The sequence below is a fragment of the Danio rerio genome, chromosome 20 (assembly GCF_052040795.2).
Source record: "Danio rerio strain M-AB ecotype USA chromosome 20, GRCz13ab, whole genome shotgun sequence".
NCBI lineage: Eukaryota > Metazoa > Chordata > Actinopteri > Cypriniformes > Danionidae > Danio > Danio rerio.
The window spans coordinates 23,818,479-23,844,247 of NC_141040.1; the positions used below are offsets into that span (position 1 = coordinate 23,818,479).

Consider the following 25,769-nt stretch of genomic DNA (forward strand, 5'->3'; position numbering starts at 1 on the left):
GTTTTAGGTGAACATGGTGTCACCACAGGATTATAATTGTATTATCAAAGCTTATTTTTGTAAACCCATACATATAAATTAGACCTATATGAGACCTTCTAATGATGCAAAATCTGAAATAGACACAATAATGAAAAATTAAACTTTATAATTAGGAAATTGTGCATTAAACCTTCAAAGATTAAGCTCACCAGAAAAACAATTGTGTTTTGTGTAATAAATTTAAGATTTAGTAAGATTCAAAAGGGAAATCTTGTTTAATAAAAAATGCCAGCACTGTGTCCATCCATAACAGCAGAGGCAGCAAACAACAACTGTTCAATATTATAGTTTGTGCATAGAGAAGGGACTCACTTACTTAGAGATTGACTTACGTGCGCACAAGAATTTAAAATTTCTATTTTTTAATGGATGTGCGTGATCATTTCTTTTGTGGCAATTTTTGCAGCACCAGGTTTTTTGTTTTTGTATCATGTTAAGATAAAATTACTTCAACTTTTTTATCAGCACCAATGCTTATTTAGTTCCAGATCAGTGGACCAATTAGAACAACTTGGAAGCGGGATTGGTGTTGCGCACTTCTTCACTGTAAAAAAAAAATTGTGTTCCACCCAATTCATTCATTTTGTCCCAACACAAATTAATTTAACTTAACATGTTTAACAAACTTATGTGGATTGAACATGAAAAAAAAAGTTTTCTTAATGAAATCTCAAGAATTATGTTGTTTCAGCTCATTTTAATTAAGTAGTTTGAACAAGTTAAAAAAATATTTTTTGAGTGTTTGTTTATGGTAGCATTGGCATGACAACAGCAACATGGTGGAACCACTAATGTGCAATGCATCTCGCATTTTCAGAATGCTCCTCAGTTGTTGCACTGATGTGGTCTTTTCTGTCTAACAGTGCCACACATTTGGACAGACTGTATTCATCGAGAGAGTGTGTGAACCTAATGGTGACCCTCGTACCAAGATGGTTCTGGTTGAATACATGTGCTGTTACACATCTAAATATAAATATATTTATATTTAGCACTTGTGTTTCTTGTTTTATCTCCTGCTTTCCTGTCACTCTTTTGTTTCGATGGGTACTTGATAAATCATCATTTTCAAAGACTTTTGTTTTTTTGTGTTTACGAGGACACAACAACGGCTGTGTTTTCTAAACTTCCCCTTAAAAAAACTGTTTTAGATGTATATGTTTTCAGTCACAAAAACAACATTGTTATCTAAACAAACAGGCAGTACACATAAAACGTTTGTCATTTTTGACTGTAAACGGCCCCTTAATATAAATTTTACAATACATCACTTCATTACAGACAACTTTTAATAACAGAACCACTCAAAAAAAGTGTGGTGCAAAGTCTAATGCTGGCATAAGCTGGTCTTTTTCCTTGTCCATAATATGCACTGTAAGGAATATGTATTGCACTGTACCTCATTAATTAAAGGGCCATTCATGTTGTAAGGGCATCATAAGATATAATACACCCAAGCTTTAGAGACATAAAGCTTATGTCAGCATTGACTGATCAGCTGAGTCAAATATCATTAGTCTGGAAGCAAAGTCATACTTTATTTCTGCAATGTGGGACAGAAGACAAAGACAGCTGACCTTTTTATGTTTTTTTTTTTGTAAGTGCATATGTGAGTGTGTGTGTGCATGTGTACTGGTTTTGATGGTTTATGAGGACACACATTTGAAAAATGACATGAATATGATGAAGGTATTACAATGCTGAGGTGGTTTATGAGGACATACATTGTGTCCTTGTAATTCATAATGCTTAAAAATCATACTTAACAGGATCTTTTTACATTCACAAATTTTCCACGTTTCATGTGATGGTTGGGTTTTGCAGTAGGAGTAGGGTAAGATGATATAATGAGCATGTTTTACTGTATAAAACATATTACGTTTATTGACCTTATCGTTCAATGCGGAACTGTGCCCGCTTTGTGATTGTTTAAGAACTTCCGATTCAGTCGCCTAAGAAGGGAGAAATGAAAATAGAGGAATAGAGGAAGAATAAAAATACGGCAAAAGACGGTCAAACCACTTGCTCTGCAAACAAGTGTGTTTCTGACTAAGCATAAAAAGTAGAATATTATAATATGAAAAGATCAGTTTGCAACATAAAGCAGCATAAACATTGAAAGTGAATGAGATCGGTGGTCTTGAACCAAAAATAATCAAATGGCTGCATCCGCTCATACTTCAAGAATAAGGTCAATAGATAGTCCTCATAAACCCCCACAAAACCAACATGTGCGTGTGGATCAGGTTTTGCCTATAAATCCAAATTCCTCCAGGACAATTAAATAAGCCTGACAAGCCAAAAGCTCTGCTGATAAAAATAAAATATAAATAGTCTTTTATAAAGGTCAAATTTATGATTAAGAGATAAAAAATATAATCTTAGGCCCTGTCCACACAAACAGGTATTTTCAAAACCACACTTTTTTCTATGAGGTTTCGCTGTTTGTTCACACTAAATTATTCATTCATTCATTCATTCATTCATTCATTTTCTTTTCGGCTTAGTCCCTTTATTAATCCGGGATCGCCACAGGGGAGTGAACCGCCAACTTATCCAGCGAGTTTTTACGCAGCGGATGCCCTTCCAGCCGCAACCCATCTCAGGGAAACATCCACACACACATTCACACACACACTCATACACTTCGGACAATTTAGCCTACCCAATTCACCTGTACAGCATGTCTTTGGACTGTGGGGGAAACCAGAGCACCCGGAGGAAACCCACGGGAAGGCAGGGAGAACATGCAAACTCCACACAGAAACGCCAACTGAGCCAATGTTTGAACCAGCGACCCAGCGACCTTCTTGCAGTGAGGCGACAGCACTACCTACTGCGCCACTGCCTCGCCCACACTAAATTATTGTGTGACTTAAACCAAAACTTTCTAAAAACTCAAACTAGAGTGAAGATTTTCTGAAACTCTGGGTACAGTGTGATAATGTGGACAGTACAACCAGAGCTATTGCCTCATGATGTCAGCATGTGTGCTGTTTTCTCCTTTCTGATAGGCCAACTTGGCTGGGTTCACATTATAGACTGTAAAAGGTATGGACGTAGCAACTGTGATGTCACCCATAGGATTCTGAAGTGGGCAAATGAAACTACAGGTAGGCCTGGCCAATCGTTGCCATTTTGTTCGATTGTCATCACACCGACCGGGGGTTAACAAACAAGGTAAAAGAGGCGGAGCGTCAGTGGAGAGACAGATGCCTGCTAGCATTTTGCTTAGACAGGCTTTTCTTTTTGATAAACGATTAATACTTCATTACCTCAGACTCGTTTGTGTTCTGACCACATGTGCTTGGTTGTGTTGGTTGTTTTAAAACATTGTTGTAATGCATCAAGCCCATAAGCATTGTTTTTATGACAGGAGTTGTTTTTTCAACAGGAGGCAAACATGAATTACTTTCAAACACGTCAAAAATAGTCTGTGTTAGCAAATGCAAGACTATTTATGAAATCCAGGCATAACGATGTACAACAACGCTTCAAATACTTGTTTTATAACCTACAGCTAATCTGTCAGATTCTGTAGTGCATTACAGTTCTAAAGAAATATATGAATGATAAATTATTAATAAAACTAATACATTCATTGTATATAAAGTATGTAATTTCACTCACCTGGGAAATGGAGGCCACTTGAATGGTTTGTAAACACAATTAAATGCACACAGCATGCCATATTAGTCACTATTAAACACATAGCTGTCACTCAAGTGGCCACACCCTTAATTATGCAAACTTATGAGTTGTAAACAAATTCACCCCCTCACAGTTGTCATGAAAGTTAATATTAGCTATTTACACCAAAAGGATCTTTTGTACCAGACTGTAAAGACGTTGTTATCAGCTTTAACATTAGCCAGTTTAGCATTGCATGCAGTGGACATCTGGATTTCCTGGAGCCACCCCCCAAAGGCGAGCGGATGAATTGCAGTTTCAGTTAAATCCATATTGGCTTCATGAGGGAGAGTGGGAAGTTGCCGCTTGGTTCACACCCAATGCAGAAGATGACAATCAAGCAAATCCATAACATTTAATCTGCCTTTTTTCTCACATTTGCATTAATAAGTAATACCTAATTATTATAATTAAGTATTATAGTCATTAATAATTCTTATTATTGAAAAAAGGGAAAACCCAGTTTATAAAAATTCCTGTGTACGTGTAGAAATGGCTTTAGTATGAAAGTCAATGGAAAGGCTCAACAAGGATGAAAAAAATGTACAGTATATGACACTCACCTCTGCCAGTCGTGAATGCTTGTGACTGACTTCAGTCTTGTTCATGGGGGTGAGCTGCTGAACCGTACCTCGGCTGTTGGTTAATGCCCTGGTCAGCCTGGCAAACTTGGTCCATCCTGCAACCACAAAAATGGTGTGTCAGCAACTATGAAGACTTTTTTGTCATTTTTCTACCTTTGGTCCTGTTTAATGCAGTCTCAAACACACTGTTCCACACAACTAGAAGTACAGCTAGCATCACACTCCTCAGCTGAAGGCAACGGCCCAGAGTGATTTCCACTGAGGATCCTTCAACTGCTGATGTTAGTGAAAATTGTTCTTCCTTCCAAAAAAGATCATGTTTTGTGTACCGATGTCCCATTTCTAATGTTTTTGCCAACAGTGTGTTGTAACTCTTTCCTCCTCTATTCACTTTGTAAGAACAGAGAGTGTTATGAACCCTTGGGGGCTCTTCACAAAGGCATAATATTTCTTTATGATTTTAAAATGAAAGCATTATGGTTTGGTGGAGACATGAAAGCTGAAGAACAGGGAGTCTTATTTGAAGCCATCCCTTACTCATTAATAATGGCTGATGGGAAGTTTTTATTTTGAGCAACATTATTCTAAAGTCGGTTGGGTCAGACAAGTCCAACACAGAAATATCTTCACTACATGATTGTACGAAGTATATGTGCCAAGATTAGGGCCCTAAGATTTCTGTGATGTGAAAAACATTGTAAGAATCACAGAATCTAGACACTAAATTAAAGTCAAGTTGAGCTTTATTGTCATTCCGCTACATGTGTGGAAGTATAGCTAAACGAAATATCAAGTCTTATAGGACAACGGTGCTACATAATTAATCATAAATACAAACACAACACTGGACACAAGAGTTACTTAAAAAAACTATGCAAAACTAACAAATACTATAAGATACATTAAACCAGGGATGTTCAGGCTCGGTCCTGGAGGGCCGGTGTCCTGCAAAGTTTAGTTCAAACCCCAATCAAACACACCTGGGCTAGCTAATCAAGCTCTTACTAGGCATTCTAGAAACATCCTTGCAGGTGTGTTGAAGCAAGTTGGAGTTAAATCTGCAGGACGCTGGCCCTCCAGGACCAAGTTTGGACATCGCTGCATTAAACTATACACATAAGACAGGCTATACAAGTACTTTTATATGAGACTGAACAATGTTGTGCAGAATATTGTGCAATAGAAGTAATAAAAGTGAATACTGTGCAAATATGATTATTTAAGGTTGAAGCAAGCAGTGCAACATGATTGTGGTACATTTATAGAGAACGTCATTTTCATTATTGAGCTCTTGTAAGATGGAGTTTAAATAAAGTGTCAAGTGAATAAGAGAGAAGATTGTTTCTACAGGTGGTTGTCAAACCCACTGACCTGTATGAAGCACAGTCAGAAATGTAAATTATACATATAAATTATATCATATAAACAGAGAAACTTAAATCTCTTTTGACCATGCACTTATCAATAAAATAAAATAGAATTAAATTAAATTAAATTAAATTACAAAATTAATATATGAAATTAAAATTTAATTAAATTTATTTAACTTAGAGAAATTGTAAGAGAAATATGTATTTTCTAAATAGTAATAATTTTAATTTTCAAATTAGTCATAAATAATAATTAAATAAATAAATACATAATACAATGATTATTTTTTAAATAAATAGTATAAATTTCCATGTAACATTTGTAATGATTTTTATTTTGTTTTGTATTTATGTTTTTTACTTAAAATACACAACACATGAATATTTAAATTTATTCTGAAAAAAGCTTTTCATAAAACAATATTATTGTGAAATGATGTGTAATCAACTGTTTAGACATTGTTTTTGATTAGTAAAATTTAATTCAATCATGAAATCCAGATATTTTATGAATACAATTAATTACATAAAATACTTTGTTTAATCATTACATAGATTTCAGATATATATACAGTATATTATAATATATATATATATTATATAAATATTATATAATTATATATATATATATATATATATATATATATATATATATATATATATATATATATATATATATATATATATAAAATACAAAAAATAAACCAGAAAATGTATCGAAAACATAATTATTTCATAAGACCCTACAATGCCGATGTCATGTTTTACAGCAAATCTCATCCACGCTCTATTTGCTCTCAGTACGGACCAGTTTTAAAAAGCTTACAGGGTGGTAAAAGAAGTAAAACATTAATAACAGAGAGGCTCTCCCATTTAAGTCACATCTCATGAGTGTTTAAACAGAACAATACAGTAGCAGAGTAAGTCTGAGCCACTCTCCTCATTACACAGAGGGGAAGACTTTCTGCACGGCCATGTGAACAATAAACTCACTGAAGGGATAAGGGGAGGAAATCAGCCGTGTGCACTTATTGGTAGGATGTATGAAAATAGCACACTGGTTTCTTCAAGCCCATTCAGTGGGGGGCAGCTTTACGTCAGAAAGTGTATGTGTTTATTAGAAGTCAAACTCAATCGATATAAGAGTTTATAATTATGTTTATTACTACACAGAGTGATTCTGATTTGTTCCTCCCCCAGCGGGCATCGGACGTCAACATGACGACAGATCGACAATGTACACCAACATCATGGAATGTTGCATTTTGTTTGGAAATGAAAATCAGGTTGACGTTGGAATCCAACATAAGGCTGACGTCGATACAATATTGGACAGGCGTTGCATTTTGGTTACTTTCCAATGCAACCTAAAACAACAAAATATAAATGTCTAATGATGTTACAGCTTGACGTTGTGTGGATGTTTCCACGATGACGTCTATCAGACATTGGATTTTAGTTGCCATACCTGACGAATACATGTCAGTTTTTGAGGTCAATCGGATGTTGGTTTAAGATGTTGGCTATAGACTATAGACTGCTTCCACTCTGCACGCTATGGCCACCTACCGGCGCTCACCAAGTTGTTTCGACCAAGGCTTGTTACAGGAGCCCTGCACCGCAACTGACTATGCTCTACAAACCACAAGTCTGCTGTGTGTGCCTTGGGAAGGACGATGGCAACATTAGTGGTCCAGGAGTGCCACCTCTGGCTAAACCTGGCAGATATACGCGAAGTTGAGAAAGTTTGCTTTCTTATGTCGCCCATATCCCAGGCTGGCCTGTTTGGCAATACCGTCGGTAAACTCACCCAGGACTTCACTGCGAAGGAGCAATCGGATGCGATGGGCAAAGTCATCTATTGGCAAGAACGTAAGACCGCTCCCCCCACCAAGCCATCCACATCCACTGCCTTTCGCCAAGATCTGCTCCGCCACCTCTACCTGCGCCTCCAGCCAATCGGCTGTGCCGAGCATCTCGCAGACAACCAGCACTTCCCGCCCTAGGGCACTGCTAAATCAGTTAACGGACCATAAAGATTCCCTGAGATGGGCCATCTGTCCCTATCGGGACTGCGCGCTTTCCCAACACACTGTCGTATTCCTAGAGTTTAACTAGGTGCACATTTACTGCACATCTGGTGATGCAGGGGCGCTCACGCTGATAGCTTGGCATAACCTCTCACCAGAGATAAGGAAAGGTTCAATCATTGTGCCGTTTTCCATACATTTCCCCATAGTGGAAGTTTCCACATAGCAAGTTCCAATCCCGAAGAGGAACGATCCGGTTACTAAAGTAACTTTGCTTATGCTATGTTCCTTCGCCACAATGATTGCCCCTTAGCTGTTAGCCGTAAAAGGCTCTTTCAGCTAGAAAACAAGAAACAAGGAACAAGGATTACTTTAGTAATCGTTGCGTTATGTGTAATAAAATTATATGACACAAAGAAAACATGCCAACATTTTACAGCATTTTAATGCCATGTACTAAAAAAAATCTAAGATTATGAGAATATCGAGTATAACTTCAAACTTCAAAATTACAAGAATAAAGTCCAAAAGTTACAATAAAATTGTATTCTTGTATGTTTATTACTTGATTTATATTATCATAGATATATATACACATATATACATAATATATACATATACATAAATATATACATTTATTTATTTCAAAATTATTAGCCCTCTTAAATATTAAAATTGCTTAATTAAAATGAAAAGAAATAAGACTTTCTCCAGAAGAAAAATATTATCGAAAATACTGTGAAAATGTTTTTCTCTGTTAAACATTACATGGGAAATATTTGAAAAATAATAAACATTTCACAGGAGGATTACTAGTTTTACCTTTAACTGTATATAATTGTTTACACTGTAATAATACAGTTGAAGTCAGAATTATTATGCCCCCTAAATTATTAGCCCCCTGTTTGTTTTTCCCCAATTTCTTCCGAAGATTTTTTTCAACATATTTATAAACATGATATTTTTATCAACTCATTTCTAATAACTGATTTATTTTTTCTTTGAAAAGATGACAGTAAATAATATTTGACTAGATATTAAAAAAAAAACTTCTATACAGCTTAAAGTGACATTTAAAGGCTAAACAAAGGTTAACTAGGCAGGTTAGGGTTATTAGGCAAGTTATTGTATAACAATGGTTTGCTCTGTAGAATATTGGGAAAAAAAATATAGCTTAAAGGGGCTAATAATTTTGACCTTGAAATGGTTTTTAAAATATTTAAAACTGCTTTTATTCTAGCCTAAATAAAACAAATAAGACTTTCTCCGGAAGAAAAAAATATTATCAGACATACCATGAACATTTCCCTGTTCTTTTAAACATCATTTGTGAAATATTTCAAAAAGAAAAAAAATTCAATGGGGAGCTAATAATTCTGATTTCAATAAACATTTGAAATATTGTATATTTTCATAAACATAAGCATAAAAACAAAAAGCGAGACTAAATATAAAACAGGAAAAATATAAAGTACATTGTGTCACAGACAAAAGGACAACAATCTGAAAAACAATGAATGGTTCAAGCCATCTGGGTGTTTAAGAGCAAAGTGTCCCAACGCAGCACAGGACCCCTGAGGCATTTACAGAGCTTCACCAGGGCAGAAACCACACTAGGTAGCCTACATCACGTGGCTAAGCTTCAGAGAAATCCCTGTTTGGCCACCACAGATGCATAGAACACTATCAGACCTAAACTACAATGGATCATATGTTTACCCTCGCTCAAATGCACACATCTGGCAGAAAAAGTGTCAAACGAGGTCTGCAAGACTGCAATGGCTAAAAGAAACACAGACTAAGGGGAGAATTTGCTAAGAATCACACATAATATTCAAAGATATGTAAATGTAGATGTCACATTTAGCTGTCAGATACATCATTGCATTCACCAATGAAGATTGGTCAATGTGTCATCTCTCAAAGTAAATATCTTTTACTATGTTTTACTAGTTTTTCTATGATGCTTTAGCTAATGTATGGTAAATATAATTTAATTTTAAAAAAACACGTAGATTAAATGCTAGAAAAAATTTAAAGAGTATTTGTACTGTACTGTATTGAGTTTGATGGCTGGCCGGTATGTTGAGTTTCTCCATTTTCCAATTCCCCATTGGTAAATTTAAAAAATTCCCCAAACAGGTGGAGCGCAATAAAGTAGAAAAATATTAATTCTCAAATAAAGCCCAAAATTTAAAAAAAAGCTAAAATATGTTCAATTTAACATTTTTTTACACTTTACAATTTTTACACTTTATCATTCAATTTTAAAATTATTATTATTTATTTTTTATTATTTAGTAGTTACTTTAAACTGATATAATAGACTGAATAGTTTAGTCAATTAAACATATGCCTTAATTTTTTTTATTGCAATGTTACAATCATAAAAAACTGTGCAGGATTTAAAGCTGCAGTATTTATGTTTGACACGCAGTGATTGAACTAGGTATTGCACTCCTGGTCCAAAACACTCGCAAGAGCAGGTTGCCAGATTGATGACACCAACAGAAGCCTGACTATCGAGCCTAAATTCTGATTAAAGGCTGATTTAAATTGTGTTCTACATAAATATTTTGTCCTAACCAACACCTGAAATTGATACATTAGAAATGCCTTTTATTTCTTGCAGCTGAACAACAGAAAACTGACAATGATTACCTCATGTATACCTCATGATTTATTCAGTGTTAAATGCTAATAATGTGTGAGTTTAAATGCTATTTTACATAACATTTATTGCCATACTACTGAAAGCAGCAGCAGATAGTTCACCTTAGATCTTGAAGATAAAATAATCTGTTTGAAATATACTTTAGAACTGTTACTCTGTGCAAGCCAACACATATCAGTGATTCAGCATGTACATAATAATGTTAAAGGCGTTTAATATGTATTAATTAGATTATAAATCTTACCATTTCGTTGGAGTGCAGTAAGTGCACTATTCTGTGCTTCTGAATGGCTGTATTTAAATTCTGTCATGTTGGGTCTGGTGCAAACAGTCAAATTGCTTATCACTGCAAATCTCCTCTCGTAGCATGTTGTTAGGACACGGGGTTACAATATAACCTGCTCACCTAATGTTCACGCTTGTAAAATTTGTATATTTTTTGCTAATTAATAACCACCTCATGTAGAACTCTAAATCTGAATCTAATTTTGGAGTCTGCTTCTGTCCACTTGATGTTTCATTTTTGGTCGCATGCTTTGAGAGCCTTCGTGACTTCATAATCAAATACACAGTTTTCCATCAAGGCAACTCGAGGTGCTAAAATATAATTGGCTAAACTGGCATTGAGCGGGTTAGAGGGACCAAAACACAGACAGATGCTCCGGCACGTAACAAACATTTTCAAAGCAGAATAACTGACTTCAGCATTGTTTTTCAGATAAACACGAATGTTCACTTAGCATGTTTCTTTAATATCTAGACATATTATGGTATTTTTATATATATTTTATATATATTTATTTATATATATTTTTTTTAATTTATACATATATTTTTTTTAATTTATATATATATATATATATATATATATATATATATATATATATATATATATATATATATATATATATATATATATATATATAAAATTAAAAATGAAGGGCTAGGTTTTTTTATATAATATTGGGCAGCTATTCTGTGGTCTATACAATACAATAAATGCAGTAAAGTTTTTTATGTTATTTGATCCCGTTTTTAAAAACACATTGTTGAATTCTTGCTTTCCAGCAGCAATAACAGTTGCTGTTATTCTTCTTCATATAATCAGTTCTAAATCCAGAACATGACTAGCCGTATGCATTAAACATTCTTTCTCCAGGCCTGCTGACTTTGTTCTCTTGAACTTCTACTGGCTACCAGTTTGTGCTGTATGGTGTCAAATAGAGTATCCTAAAATATACGTCTGATAAACTGAAAATCCTCTCCAGGTGCTTACAGAAAGATCTAGCAGAATCTCAGAGGGTTTCGCTGTTGCCATGGAGCCCATATTCACTTCTTGTTTTCCTTCTCTGTTTGCTATGATTTGAAGTTTGTGCCCCTCTGGATGAAACTCCGTCTATAAGATCAAGTCAGAGGACACACTCGCACCTGTGCTTGAAAGGTGGTTGAACAGGGGTCATTAAAAGGGAAATTAAAATTATTTACTCACCCCTTACTTATTCTAAACCTATTTGAGTTTAATTTTCCTGGTGCTCAATGGAAATGTTTTATATTCACCATTTCATTTAGGGAACCTCCTGAGGTAAATATGTTACATCTCTAAACTTTCATAATAAATCTAAATAAAACGCAGCACTTCCCACCTTTGTTGCAATGACTTCTGGGGTTTCTAGAGCAAGTTCGGTGCTCAAGTCTGCATCAGTGCTTCCTCGATATCAAGAACACATCTGGGAAGTTTCACGCATCCTCCGTTCTTGCGGTCTTGAGTATTGGAACTAAACTTTGTCAGCTGATGATGATGATGTTACACGAGGACGCAAGATCACTGACCGCATATTGTGAAACAGCCAGAGAGAAACACCCAGCATGGTTATGACGCAGAGAGTATGTGAGAGCCCAATGCAGGAATGCGATAAATTAATGTAGTTAAACAGCAGCAAATTCACTACTCTTAAACATAACCTCAAGTAATAACAACGACCCACATTCAGTATTAATCCACACAGTGGCAAAGGTTGAACTATATTGAAAATTGACAGTGCTGTGTGTGTGTGTGTGTGTGTGTGTGTGTGTGTGTGTGTGTGTGTGTGTGTGTGTGTGTGTGTGTGTGTGTGTGTGTGTGTGTGTGTGTGTGTGTGTGTGTGTGTTTGAGAGAAGAAAGTCATTCATGAATTTTCATTTTTGGTTGAACTACAGTATCCCTTTAATTTCGAGGGACAGTATTGTACTTTATTATATATATATATATATATATATATATATATATATATATATATATATATATATATATATATATATATATATATATATATATATATTTTGATTTTAAAATGCTGTTCTATTCAGAGTAAAAATTAAACCACAGCCTTCAGCTTTTATGATGGAAATACACAGGTGGAAATGATAAAGAAATAACATAATAGTTATCATCATAAGTTTCCTAAAAGTTTTAATATGGTAATCAATTTTTTTCATTAAAAATTCAGCAAATTGCAATAATTAACAAATAAAAGTGAACATTGATGAAAATTCTTGTTTGTATGTTTATTTCTTTATTTGTTTATTTTATTTATTTATTTTTTTACACATATATTAGAGTCAATTGTTTTTACAGAGGGGCTTTCTTTTTATCACTCCATAAATAAAAATATACAGCAAACCACCAAAAATGTGTAAGAGTTTGCATAAACAAAAGAGACACATGCAGTTATTTGCAAAATAGAATGTTACAAACGATTAGCCAAATTATGTATGGACACATCCCTCTGTAATAACCACCAAAATATAAATAAAACTGTAATATTATATTGTATATATTACTATTATTATTATTATGTAAGTTAAGTATATGCAAGTGCTGCTGAAGTTGAGATTTATGGCTCAGTGCTCACAATTGATAAAAAAGTGACAGCATAAACATGTAAAGGGGACCTACTATGCCCCTTTTTACAATATGTAAAATAAGTCTCGATTGTTCCTACCCAGCAAGCATTTTAGGTTTTTTAAAGATGTAATACATGTCTAAATTTAGTCGTCTTGACTAAAACAACAAAAAAAGGCTAAATTTGGGTTGTCAGTGAAAATCTAATGAACACCTGAGAATAAGCCAAAACTAGATTAGTCGCCAAATAGACAGAAATGAATGACTACACATATAAAGTCTGTCTAATCTGTCTATTTGACGACTAGTCTAGCTTTGGGCCATTCTTAGACGTCTAATGGATTTTCACTGACAGCCCAAGTTTAGCCTTGTTTTAGCCAAGCTGTCTATGTTTAGATGTTTATTATACATCTATTAAAAACAAACTTCAGTGTGTATGTGAAGTTTGAGCTCAAAATACCCCACAAATATGCTTTTATAGCTCTTCGAAACTGCCCCTTTTAAGCTTTCATTCAAATTGTGCCATTTTGGTGACTGTCGCTTTGTGTGTCAGCATAATGGCAGATTCAAAACAGGACTAATGTTATCTCTGTGAGAAACTGAAAATGTCAAATGAAGTGGCTCAGAAGAAGGTAGATTTGTGGTCATTTGTGCATCTAAAACACAACATCTTTAGCAGGTACTGCACTAAAACTCTAATAGCAGATGACTGCTTCTCACTCAGGGCTGTTTATGCTAATGAGGGAGAGATCATCACTAATGGACAGGGCTTTCCCCCTCTGATGACATGTACTGTACAAAAAGAGAATGCCAATCAGAAAATTGTGATTATAAAAAGATATTTGTGCTTAAACTCCTTATAAAAGTGATTTTTGCATAATAGGTCCCCTTTTTTAAAAAAAAAAAAAAAATTATTCTCTTTACAAAGTTAAGTGATTTAAAATCACTTTATAAATAGTCAAAAGGTCCCAGAGTAGAACTGAAGATCTTTGTCCGAACCCGACGGGCCCCAATGGGTTTGGGTAGGTTCGAGGTTAATTTCTATCATTTTAGACAGTGTTGGGCTGGCTTGCGTGGTAAATGAACAGTCATGTGATGCATTTCAATTAGTGCAAGAAAGTAATCAAATCGTTTGTTACAACATCAAAACACATGCAAAGGTGAAACAAATGATGACAGAGAAGTCAAAAAGAGTGAATTTTGCGGAGCGGGAAAATGTACAGCAAGCTGACAGGAAAAATGATGAGGTCACTCACTACATTGAAACCGCCGTCATGGAAAATTAAAAACACAATCTTGGCTGGTGGAAGATGAACAAACAATCCTACCCAAAACTTGCAAAATTAGCCAGATCAGTAGTGCATCCCGGCCAATAGCAGCAGTAGTGAAAGGGTGTTCAGTGCTGCTGGACGCACCACCAGTGAGCGCAGGTCTACACTAAAGCCATCTACAGTGGATTCAATAATGTTCCTCCACAAAAACACGTTTACAAAGCCTAATCATGGTAAGTAAAAGATTTTAAATTCTAAATAAACATTAATTAAATCATAAATGCATAATATAGTCAGTGTATATACAGTAGGCCAATGTTGGCGGTATTCCTTTAATATTCAGCTTCACCGTCACCTTAAGGTCAAATTGTGAAGAGAAGTGGCTAAACAAATCCCACAGAGCTTCAGTGGCGTAGTGGACGGGCCCGCAGGGCACGCACTGCGGGGGGGCCCCGCGTGATTAGGGGGCCCTGCGTCGTCGTGATTTTCAATAATTGAAAATCCGGCAACTGCAATAATCAAACTCTTGGGAACAACTGTGGTCGGAACCAAAGTTCACAGGTCTTGTGTTCTCTGAACACCTCTCAAGCGGTGGACTACTTCATTCTGATTGCTTGCCGCCAATGTTGCCAACTTAGCGACTTTGTCACTAGATTTAGGGACTTTTCAGACCCCCTCAGCGACAAATCTAGCGACTTTTTTGTGTGTTATTGGGGATTTTTTTAGACTGTCATTTGTCCATATTGTACCGTCCCTACTCTTCTCAACGAGCTGCGTGTGATGCCGCCGGCCCCTCCCCCGCCTCACAGCACTGACAGGCGGCCCAGTCAGTCCTCGTACAGCAGCCTCTCCCACCTGCAGCCCGAGAGCAGATCACCCCTCTGCATACCGACGACAAATGATTTAGCACAGGCAGTGTGTAGGTATTTCCCTTGTACAGTCAAACCGATCTGCTTCTCCTTTATTTTAACAATTTAATTGGACCGTTTATTCTTTTTTTTGTTAACAATCACAGATATTTTAGTGACTGAACTTGTCTGAGTTTATTACATATGAGAGATTACTGCACATTCACTATACATCTATAATGACATACTGTATTCAAAAAGCAATAAATTTAATTAAATAAACATGCTTATATAAAGTGTAGTGCAATTATAAATACCCCTTTATTAACCATAGGCTGTTAAACAAACAGAAACGGTAGAACGTGATGACCTCAGTGATATGCAAATTGACGTATGACGTACCCCCCCCCCCCCCCCCCCCACTTCATCAGGGGGCCCGTCAGCGATCCCTGTATTTTGCGCTACGCCACTGCAGAGCCTTCTTCTTAATTATCTAAATTCCGCTATTGCCAAATATCTGTCATAATTTAGAACTTATTTAAATTTAATTTGTTATGAAAGACTTATTTTTATTGGTGTGTTGGCCAATTTAAAGGGTAATTGAATGTATCTAGGCTCATTTAAAGTGCTAAGATGTTACGATGCTACAGAAGATTTATTTTATTTCTTTGTTCCAACTTCTAAGTGGGCTATGCGTTTGTTATGATTAAATTATGTTTAAACACGTAAAGAGGAATCATTCTTGAAAGAAGGCAAAAGAGTACATGTGCACATTTGAATGATGTCGGACTGTAAATGGGTTTGGGATTTTAAAAGGCTGTCAATTAAAATGTGCTTGTCGGGCTTGAGCCGAATTCTGTCGGGCTCGGGCCCTGTCGACCTAACTTTTATGACCCGATTACAGTTCTACCCCAGATCTCAAAACTGACAGGTGCTTAAAAAGCATTGTTTGCCTGTATGGTGTCTCAGCTTAAACACTGGGGACAAATACACAGTTAACACAAAGTAACCTGCGTGCAATGGAGCACTGACGCCTAATGGTGCTTTATTATTGCTTATGCGGATGCTTTGCATATTTCATTGGACCACTAGTGCGAAGCAGAGCCTTGCCGACAGGAACACTATTCCAGAGGGATTCTGAGTCCAGCATACATGGAAGCATACATGGAGAAGCACACATACTGTACTCCTGCTTTTAGCACTATCTCTCTCCAGGGGTGCAGAAACAGTCACATGGAGAGAAGCTCTGGGGAAGATCTCTATTATACAACTAATTACAAAATACTTCCTGTGATGCACACAAAACTAAGAGCTTCACTAATTGGGCATGTAATTCTTTATACTGAAATCAATAATAGAAGCTAAAGTGTGGATTAAATTAACAGTATCCTAAAGGAATTTTTTTAGTGCATATTGTTGATTAATACATAAATAATACCCGTTCATTTGTTTAACCGTTCGGAATTCATTTAAAACCCATTTTCAGATTACTTTTTTTCCTACCTTAGTAAAGAATGTATTACTGACAAACATAAAATTAAAATTTAAATCATCTTAAAAAAATCAGTGGCCCAAAGCTAACATTATTAACAATGAAGAACTTTATTTTTAACATGATCGACAAATGAATGCATACTGCAACAAAACTTTTCCTACACTGTCAACAAAAATCTGTTATTTTCATTTTTTTCTGCCAGCTGGGGTGTGGGGGGGGAAGTCAAATAATGGCTGTTAAATTAAAGAAATTTACCGTAAAAATAACAGATGTTAAATGACAGAAATCTACAGGAAGTTTTAATTTAAGGAAATTTTTCGTAATTTAGCATCTGTTATTTTATGATACATTTTTGTAATTTAATGATTGCTATTAGGATGTAATTAAATTAGTTCGCTAAACGTAAAATAACAGATTTTTTACAGCATACAGTAGTCAATTTTACTTAATGCATAAATTTATATTATATTATATTATATTATATTATATTATATTATATTATATTATATTATATTATATTATATTATATTATATTATATTATATTATATTATATTATATTATATTATATTATATTATATTATAAACTCACAGAAAACGCCAACTGACCCAGCCGAGGCTCGAAAAAGCGACCTTCTTGCAGTGAGGCGACAGCACTACCTACTGCGCCACTGTGTCGCCCCTATATTATATTATATTATATTATATTATATTATATTATATTATATTATATTATATTATATTATATTATTCGTTTTTTTTTGGCTTAGTCCCCTTATTAATCAGAGGTAGCCACAGTGGTATGAACTGGCAACTTATCCAGTATTTGTTTTACGCAGCGGACGCCGTTCCAGCTGCAACCCAACACTGGAAAACACCCATACACTATCGTATTCACACACATACACTTTGGACAATGTAGGTTATTCAATTAACCTGTACCACATGGCTTTGGACTGTGGGAGAAACCGGAGCACCCAGAGGAAACCCACACGAACATGGGGAGAACAAGCACACTCCACACAGAAATGTCAACTGACCCAGCCGGCGCTCAAACCAGTGACCTTTGTACTGTGAGGCGATCATTTTACCCACTGCACCACTGTGACGCCTTTATTATATTGTGTTGTGTTGTGTTGTGTTGTGTTGTGTTGTGTTGTGTTGTGTTGTGTTGTGTTGTGTTGCGTTGCGTTGTGTTGTGTTGTGTTGCATTGTTCACTACAATCCCATCATGCACTTCACTGACACACCTGCCTCAGAGTCCCCTTGATCAGATAAACACAGCACACACACATCGTTGCTGAGTCTCGTTTCTGTTTAGAGCATCATGTAAGCGTTATCCTTGTCTTCCTGTGTTTTTGACCTTTGCCTTGTTTTACAGTTAATTTAGTTTTTTTGCTGCCTGTACTTATCATTCACCTGTTTTTGACTAAAATTTTGGATTTTCTGTATGCTCCTGTTTGGATTGTTGCTTGTCTGACTGTTCTTGTTAATAAACTGCATGTGGACCCTTGCATGACTTTATGCATATTTGGTAAATTTTGAAGTCCCGGAACAGATCAGGGTTTGGATCCAGCATGTTACCAGAGGAGGGAGATGTAACGGAGTGGTGTCGCAGACGAAAGTGAAGAGGGTTGGGAAGTCACTGAAGAGTCACGCAGGGCGTGTGAGGAGGGGGATCGATAAAATTGGGGGATCCGGATTCGGTGCATATTAAACCCTGATTATTATATTATATCATTTATGTTTTATCATGTTATATTATATTATATTATATTATATTATATTATATTATATTATATTATATTATATTATATTATATTATATTATTCATTGATTTAATATTCAGGGCTTAGTCCCTTTATTAAGCTGAGGTCGCCACAGCAGAATGAACCGTTAACTTATCCTGCATTTGCTTAACTCAGCGGATGCCCTTCCATCTGCAACCCATCACTAGGAAACATGCATATACACTCATTCACACACATACACTACGGACAGTTTTATCTTACCCAATTAAACTATAGCACATGTCTTTGGCTAGTGGGGGAAAACAGAGAACCCGGGGGGAAACCCACGCGAACACGGGGAGAACGAGCACACTCCACATAGAAACGCCGACTGACCCAGGCGAGATTCGAACAAGCAACCTTCTTGCTCTGAGGCGATCGTGCTACCCACTGTGCACAGCCTATATTATATTATGTTATATTATATTATATTATATTATATTATATTATATTATATTGTATTGTATTGTATTGTATTGTATTGTATTGTATTATATTATATTATATTATATTATATCATATTATATTATATTATATTATATATTCATCGTTTAGCATTATTAGTATAGAACCATACACATACGTTTCAAATCTAGAGTATACCACCCATTTACAACCTCTTAAATAAAGCTGCAGAAGCCATATTGCTCATCTCCCTCATTCCAGTCAGGTCAATCAATCATGGCATCATGATTTAAACACACTTCTTTTATTCTCACAATTGCAGTCACCTTCTAATTTATTGCCAGTACTTCTGATACTGAAGTTTAAAGCCCTTGATTCAGGCTTGCCATACCTGATACTGCGCTATTATGGCTAAAAGCACAATCCATTCATGAAGCAATACTGAATACACACCTGGCCTGTGACGTTTAACAAATGCTCCTTTAGAACAACAGATCTCATATTTACCTAACAACAAGCGCAAGTGCTAGGCTATGCATAATCTGATTGTGCTGTTAATATGTATTAATGCATCAAGGGTCAGGAGCAGCATAGATTAACATTTTGATAAGGGCAAATAGTCCTTTATACACAAAGTAATCATTGTAGGTGATTTGAATGCTGATAGATGCTTAACTAAAGTTTTTGTATAGCTCGCATTCTCAACAACACAGCCACAACTGAGGCCCTAAGAAATGTGAGTGTTGTCACCAGTAACACATACATTTCATAATCATTAACAAAAAGCCTTATGGACACAAATGTGAGCAAGTAGTGTATTTGACTGAATAACATGGAGTAGATGCAATTACCGACTGAGCCCACAGTCATACTGAAAACATTGACATTTTCATAGCATTTACTGTAGCATGTGGCAGCAATTCCCAAATCAGGTAGACTTTTAGCAGATGAAGCAAAAATCTCACAAATTGGTCCAAGACATGTCCTATTTAAACCAGTATACACAGTTTGGTGACAAACAAAATGTAATTAGCAAAAATCCTGACCTTGGCTAATGGTGTGTTCATGACTATGCTCATGAGACTCTATAACAAGGGTGGCCAACCCTGTTCCTGGAGAGCCACCTTCCTGCAGATTTCAGTTGCTACCCATATCAAACACACCTGGACCAATTAATTGGGACCTGAACACCACGTGATAATTACAGGCAGGTGTGTTTGATATGGCTTGCAACTGAAATCTGCAGGAAGGAAGAGGGTTGGCCACCCCTGCTCTATAAGCACCACAGTCAATTCCAAGAAAAGCACATATAATCTATATCTGGTATTGCACTCATTTTGGGAGCTAGTTTTGATGTAGATTCATTCATAGGGCTCCATTTTAATTATGTAATTGCGTACTCTAAAGGGCATGGTGCAGTTGCACTAAAGTGTGTCCAAATCTGTTATTTTGAGAATGGGAAAAACGCTCTGCACACCCAGCGTATGTTCTAAAAAGGGTTATCCTTATTCTCTTAATGGCTTTGTGTTTTGGACAGAAAGTGCATTAAAACAATCAGCTGCATCCCAATTTGAAAACTATTCTAATCCTAAACAGTACTTGAAAATAGAATTAGTGTGCACCAAATCGTAGTATTTTGAAAAGAGTATGCCAAAGGTTCACGGATGGTTTACTATTTCCGGTAAAAAATTTTAAGTGCAAAACCGTCCATACGCTATTTGTTTATATTGTCCACAGTGCATTGCGCATTGGACGCAAATTTGATTAGAACTACAAACGCGGGTGAAAAACGTAAACAAACTACAAATATGATGGATGCGCGAGACCAACCATCAAATAGCGAAGTTTTGGTAAAGATGTTTGTATGACTGTTAATTAATATTTAGCCCACTGGAACATATTTAAATCCAGTTTTCCGTGTTATATTTGATCTGCAACAACAACACTGAACTTATATAAAGACGTGTTTGAACATTACTGTCTGAATGCATAGTTATCCAAAGACCTAGGGAGATTTCTCTGCATGAAAGACTTGTAAATGGGAGATTAACCTGCTGCTGCTTCTTCAATAAGGTAGGTAATTAATATGTAAGAAAGGTGGATGATGTGTGGATGATTGACAGGGCTAATAACCAAGCAACACAACAATCTGTTAATGAGGAAGGAGTATGTCCCAAAACTTGCCTACTTATCTGTTACACACATCAATAGTATATGTTTTTCCTTCACCAAAAAGTACATACTTTTAGGGTGTACTAAAAGTATGTGAGTTGGGACACAGCTGCAGTCTTAACACTCTTCCATTCACTTCAAGAGTGATAGAGCCGATATACTTAATTCACTGTACCATAAACCAAAACCATTCAGATGAATAAAATATGACTGAAACTAAATGATCATTTATTTAAAAGACTAGGAATGAGCCTAAATCAAATAATTTTTATCAGTTTCAGTCATATTTTTGTCATCTGAAGTTTTTAATTGGTGGTACAGTAGATGTTGTTGCCTAAAATATAATAGGGTTCAATGTACTAATGTTCCTAAAGGAGACTAGCAGCCTGTTTATATGATTAAGTTTTCAACATACAGTACAGAAAGATTTAATTGATTAAATCAATTTTTAAAGAATTAAGATTAAAGAATTTTTGTAGTTGTTGCCTGATTAACATTAATTACAGGAGTAGGTTAATTAGGCTACTGTCACTTTTAGACCAAATGCATGAATACAATATACAAGGAGTATTCATACAGATCACACCCCACAATTCAAAACACATGTCACCAGCGAATTATTACTTTTTTTTTTGTAGATTACTCCTAAATTTGTAACGATCGCAGAAAGATCACCTCTCACATCATTAAAATCACATGTAAGAAAGCATTTAGGCTTGTCTGTAAAATATAATGATAACGGAAGAAGTTGTGGTAGGTTATTTAGGATGTGGTGGGTTTCTTAGGTTATTAAAGGTGTTTTCTGTCACTACTTGTTTAGCCTGCATTAATGCATTAAGTGTAAGCTGCGCGATTAATCATTAAAATATTGGGATTTTAACACCGATTCAACATAAAAATGATGCTGATTTGTATATGTTTATTAATCCTTCGAATCGCTGCATTAAAATCTGTGTTTGAAAATGCAAAAATTAAGAAAGAGATTCAGTTTTTACTATGAGTTAGCTATGAAGTTACAACAGTCAAAAAACGACACAGAAGTACTGGGATAACAGTTTATAGATTAGATAACCACTGATGTTTATGGTCAAGATTAAATTATTTTAATTTTAATTTTATTTAATTTTATTTTATTTGTGTCATTTGCTCAAATTTGAAAGTTGTAGGTAGCAATTACATTATTTAACCAATAGGTGGTGCCAACCAGCCATCAAAAATATGCCACTGAATAATTACAAAATGACACATCTAGTAATAAAACAAAGTTTTAAAAGTGAATAACTAAATAAATAAATGGGTTGTACAATAATGTTACATGTCTAAATTTAGCGTCATGAGTTACAGTAATAGCACACTGTAAAGAAAATCAGTAATTTAACGTTTTTTTTGTTTTTGTTTTTGTTTTTGTTTTTTTTTTGGCAGCTGGGGTGTCGGAAAAAAGCGTAAAATAACGGCTGTTAAATTATAAAAATTTACCGCAAAATGACAAAGGTTGAATTACAGGAACTTTCTGTAATTTAATGTTCGGTATTTATGGTAAATTTCTGTAATTTAACAGTAGTTATTTTACAGTTTATTTTTGGCACCCCAGCTGCTGGAAATAAACCGTAAAATTACGGGTTTCTTTACAGTGTAACAGCAAATTTTTTACAGTACTAAATATTTTACAGTTTATTTTTATTCAGCTCATTATTTCTTCATATTATTTTTAATAAAATTACAGATTCTGTTTGTTAAAACAAAAAGTGTCTTGCAGTACTGTTTCTGTAATAAATGGAAAGCAAATTCCATTAGTCCCCTCCCCTTTTTGGATGATTCCAAAAAAAGGTCCAAGCCATGATTAAAAAACCATTATGTAATCTGAACTTTGAATTTTGTGATCCATTACACCTCTACAATATACTGATGAACACTATTTGCTCAACTGTATGTTTACTTAATGGTTACTCAAAATGGTTCTTCAAAGCCCTTTTGAAACATTTATTTTATGCTTCCACGTCTAACAACAAACACAGTGTTTTCATATCAGTGCGGCCAATACATTGGATGGTCTATCCATCTGATTCAGTGGAATTTCCCATGCTCACTGATCTCTAATGCTACTTCCATTCTTTCTGTACACACCCACTGACAAGAGTCTCAGCTGGGCACAGGTGCCTTGCCACAAAGTGACAGCAGCTGCCATCAAGTCTCTGAGGGGAAATTCCAAATATATATATATATGTGTGTGTGTGTGCTTGTGTGTGTGTGCGTGTGTGTCTTTGGAGAGCTCCTGTGTGGGCTAGGATCACTGTCATAGGACAAGTACTTCAGTTTAGCAGTGCCACAAGCTGACAAGGAAAATAGCCCTTGGTTTATGAGCAATCGAGATGGAGAAAGCAGAAAGATTGCGTAAATGGATGAAAAAGTGGTATCTGACAATGGCATCAATCATAAATACACACATGTACAAAAAACAATCCATGGCTGACTGTAGAGCTGCCCATAAGCAGAACCCTGCAACATAAAGTGACAGCTTGTCGCTCTCATTATACTACCATGCTCTATTGTGCCAAGCAGGGTGCACCACACAGACATCCCCCACAAAAACACTTCCGACTGACCTTAATATTTTTTTTGTCTTTTGTTACCAGTAAAACAAATTTAAATTTTATCAAAAATAAGATCAATACACTTGAAATAATTTTAATTATGTTATTTTAAATCATTTAAATGAAAGCATGGTCCCACTTTATATTAAGTGGCCCTAACTACTATGTACTTACATCAAAAAATAAATACAATGTACTTACTGTGTTTATAATGTATTTGAGAACACTTGTGGTGCTTTTGAGTGAGAATAGACTTTGGGTTATGGACAGGTTTGGTGGTATGGGTAGGTTTAAGGGTAGGTTAAGGTGTAAGGGATCGTCAATAGTGTATTTACAAATGTAATTACAAAAGTTAATTACATACATGTATTTAATCAAGCATAAGTACACAGTAAATACATGTATTTACACAATAAGTACATTGTAACAAACTATTAACTCCTATGTAAGTACAAATTAGTTAAGGCCACTTAATATAAAGTGGGATCGAAATCATTTGTTTTGGTGAGGTGGCACGGAGGTTCAGTTGATAACACCTCACAGCAAATAGGTCCCAGGTTCCAGTCCCATCTGAGCAAGAAAGTCTTTCTATGTGGAGTTTGCACGCTCTTCGTGTTTGTGTGCGTTTCCTCTGAGTGTTCCAGTTTCCCTTACAGTCAAAAGACATACAGTACACTAAAAAAATGATTGAATTGCAAACAATTTATATGGGTTGAATTTATACAAACAAATGAAATGTAATAATGTTATAATTCTAGGTGGGCATAGATTAATTTTTAATCTAGATTTATCTAGATTAATCTCGGAGTTTATCTAGATTAAAATGACTCATTTGAATTCTGCATTCAGAATATGTGTGCTACCCAAATAATAAGTCTTTGAGAACGGGTTTCTCAAGCCTGTGTCCAAAATGCTTCACAAACTGCTTGAGAAACTGTTCTGTTATGATCATTGGTGATGTAAATAAATTATGTTCAATAAGATGTACTTGTGTTTACTCACTGTTTATTCAGTTAAACATGAGATTTGAACTGTAGGCCTACATAAGCTCAAAACAGCGATTTTGAGTTTGATAAACAGAATTTAAATTAAGACATGTGGAGTATGCATATAAGTAAACACCGCGAACAAACTATTAACGTCATGTAGGACTTTTCGCAATATTTTCCGATAAGATCCACACACGTGGCTGTCAGTAAAGGACCGCACACACACACATTACAAAACGCAGAAGTTTTTTTCTTTCCATTTGGTGAGCGTTATTAAATTTCAGAACACTCCCACCAGTCCTTACTCCTTATTTGCGTCTAATACCCCAGTTTGTCATGGCGGCAAGAATAAAATGTTCATGAGTTAAAGTGAAACTGCCAAACTGCAGTTAAAGTCAGACATCCTGCTGATTTGATTTAGAAGGGCACTTTTTTGTCAGACGGCTCACCAGTCAGGTATACATCCGCGCTCCATAGTCACCATAACTTGCGTAGAATAGACCCAGCTCCCAACTCAATAGTCTCGCGTTAACGCAGCATATTAACACCGATAACAGCCCACCACTAATTATAATGTTAATGTTCAACTTAATTTGTTTGTTTAAATTCGTGGCCGGTTAGAGTAGTTTGACATAATGTTTGTGATTTCCCCTTGATACCTCTGCTCTTGGCCTTTTAGGAGGGTATCTGTCCATATCAAAAATCTAGGATTCGTAGGCTGGAGTCCCTTTCATTCATTCATTTTCTTTTCAGCCTAGTGCCTTTATTAATCTGGGGTCCCCACAGTGGAATGAACCGCCAACTTATCTAGCATATGTTTTACGCAGCGGATGACCTTCCAGCTGCACTGAATCACTTGGAAACACCCACACACAATTTAGCTTTAGACGATTTAGCTTAGCCAATTTACCTGTACCACAAGTCTTTGGACTTGTGAGG

At 35.5% G+C, this 25,769-nt stretch overlaps 1 protein-coding gene across 3 annotated transcripts in view; it reads right to left on the reverse strand.

The window, feature by feature from the left end:
• Positions 1 to 25,769, reverse strand: part of kcnh5a (potassium voltage-gated channel, subfamily H (eag-related), member 5a) — a 227,759-nt gene that overhangs the window by 156,464 nt on the left and 45,526 nt on the right. For all 3 annotated transcript variants that reach the window (XR_015517664.1, XM_087296997.1, NM_001276280.1), the window contains 1 exon segment: positions 4,296 to 4,411. Coding sequence is in view for 2 of the 3 variants with exons in the window: in XM_087296997.1 (XP_087153123.1) it covers positions 4,296 to 4,411 (116 nt within the window). In the remaining variant the exon portion in view is untranslated.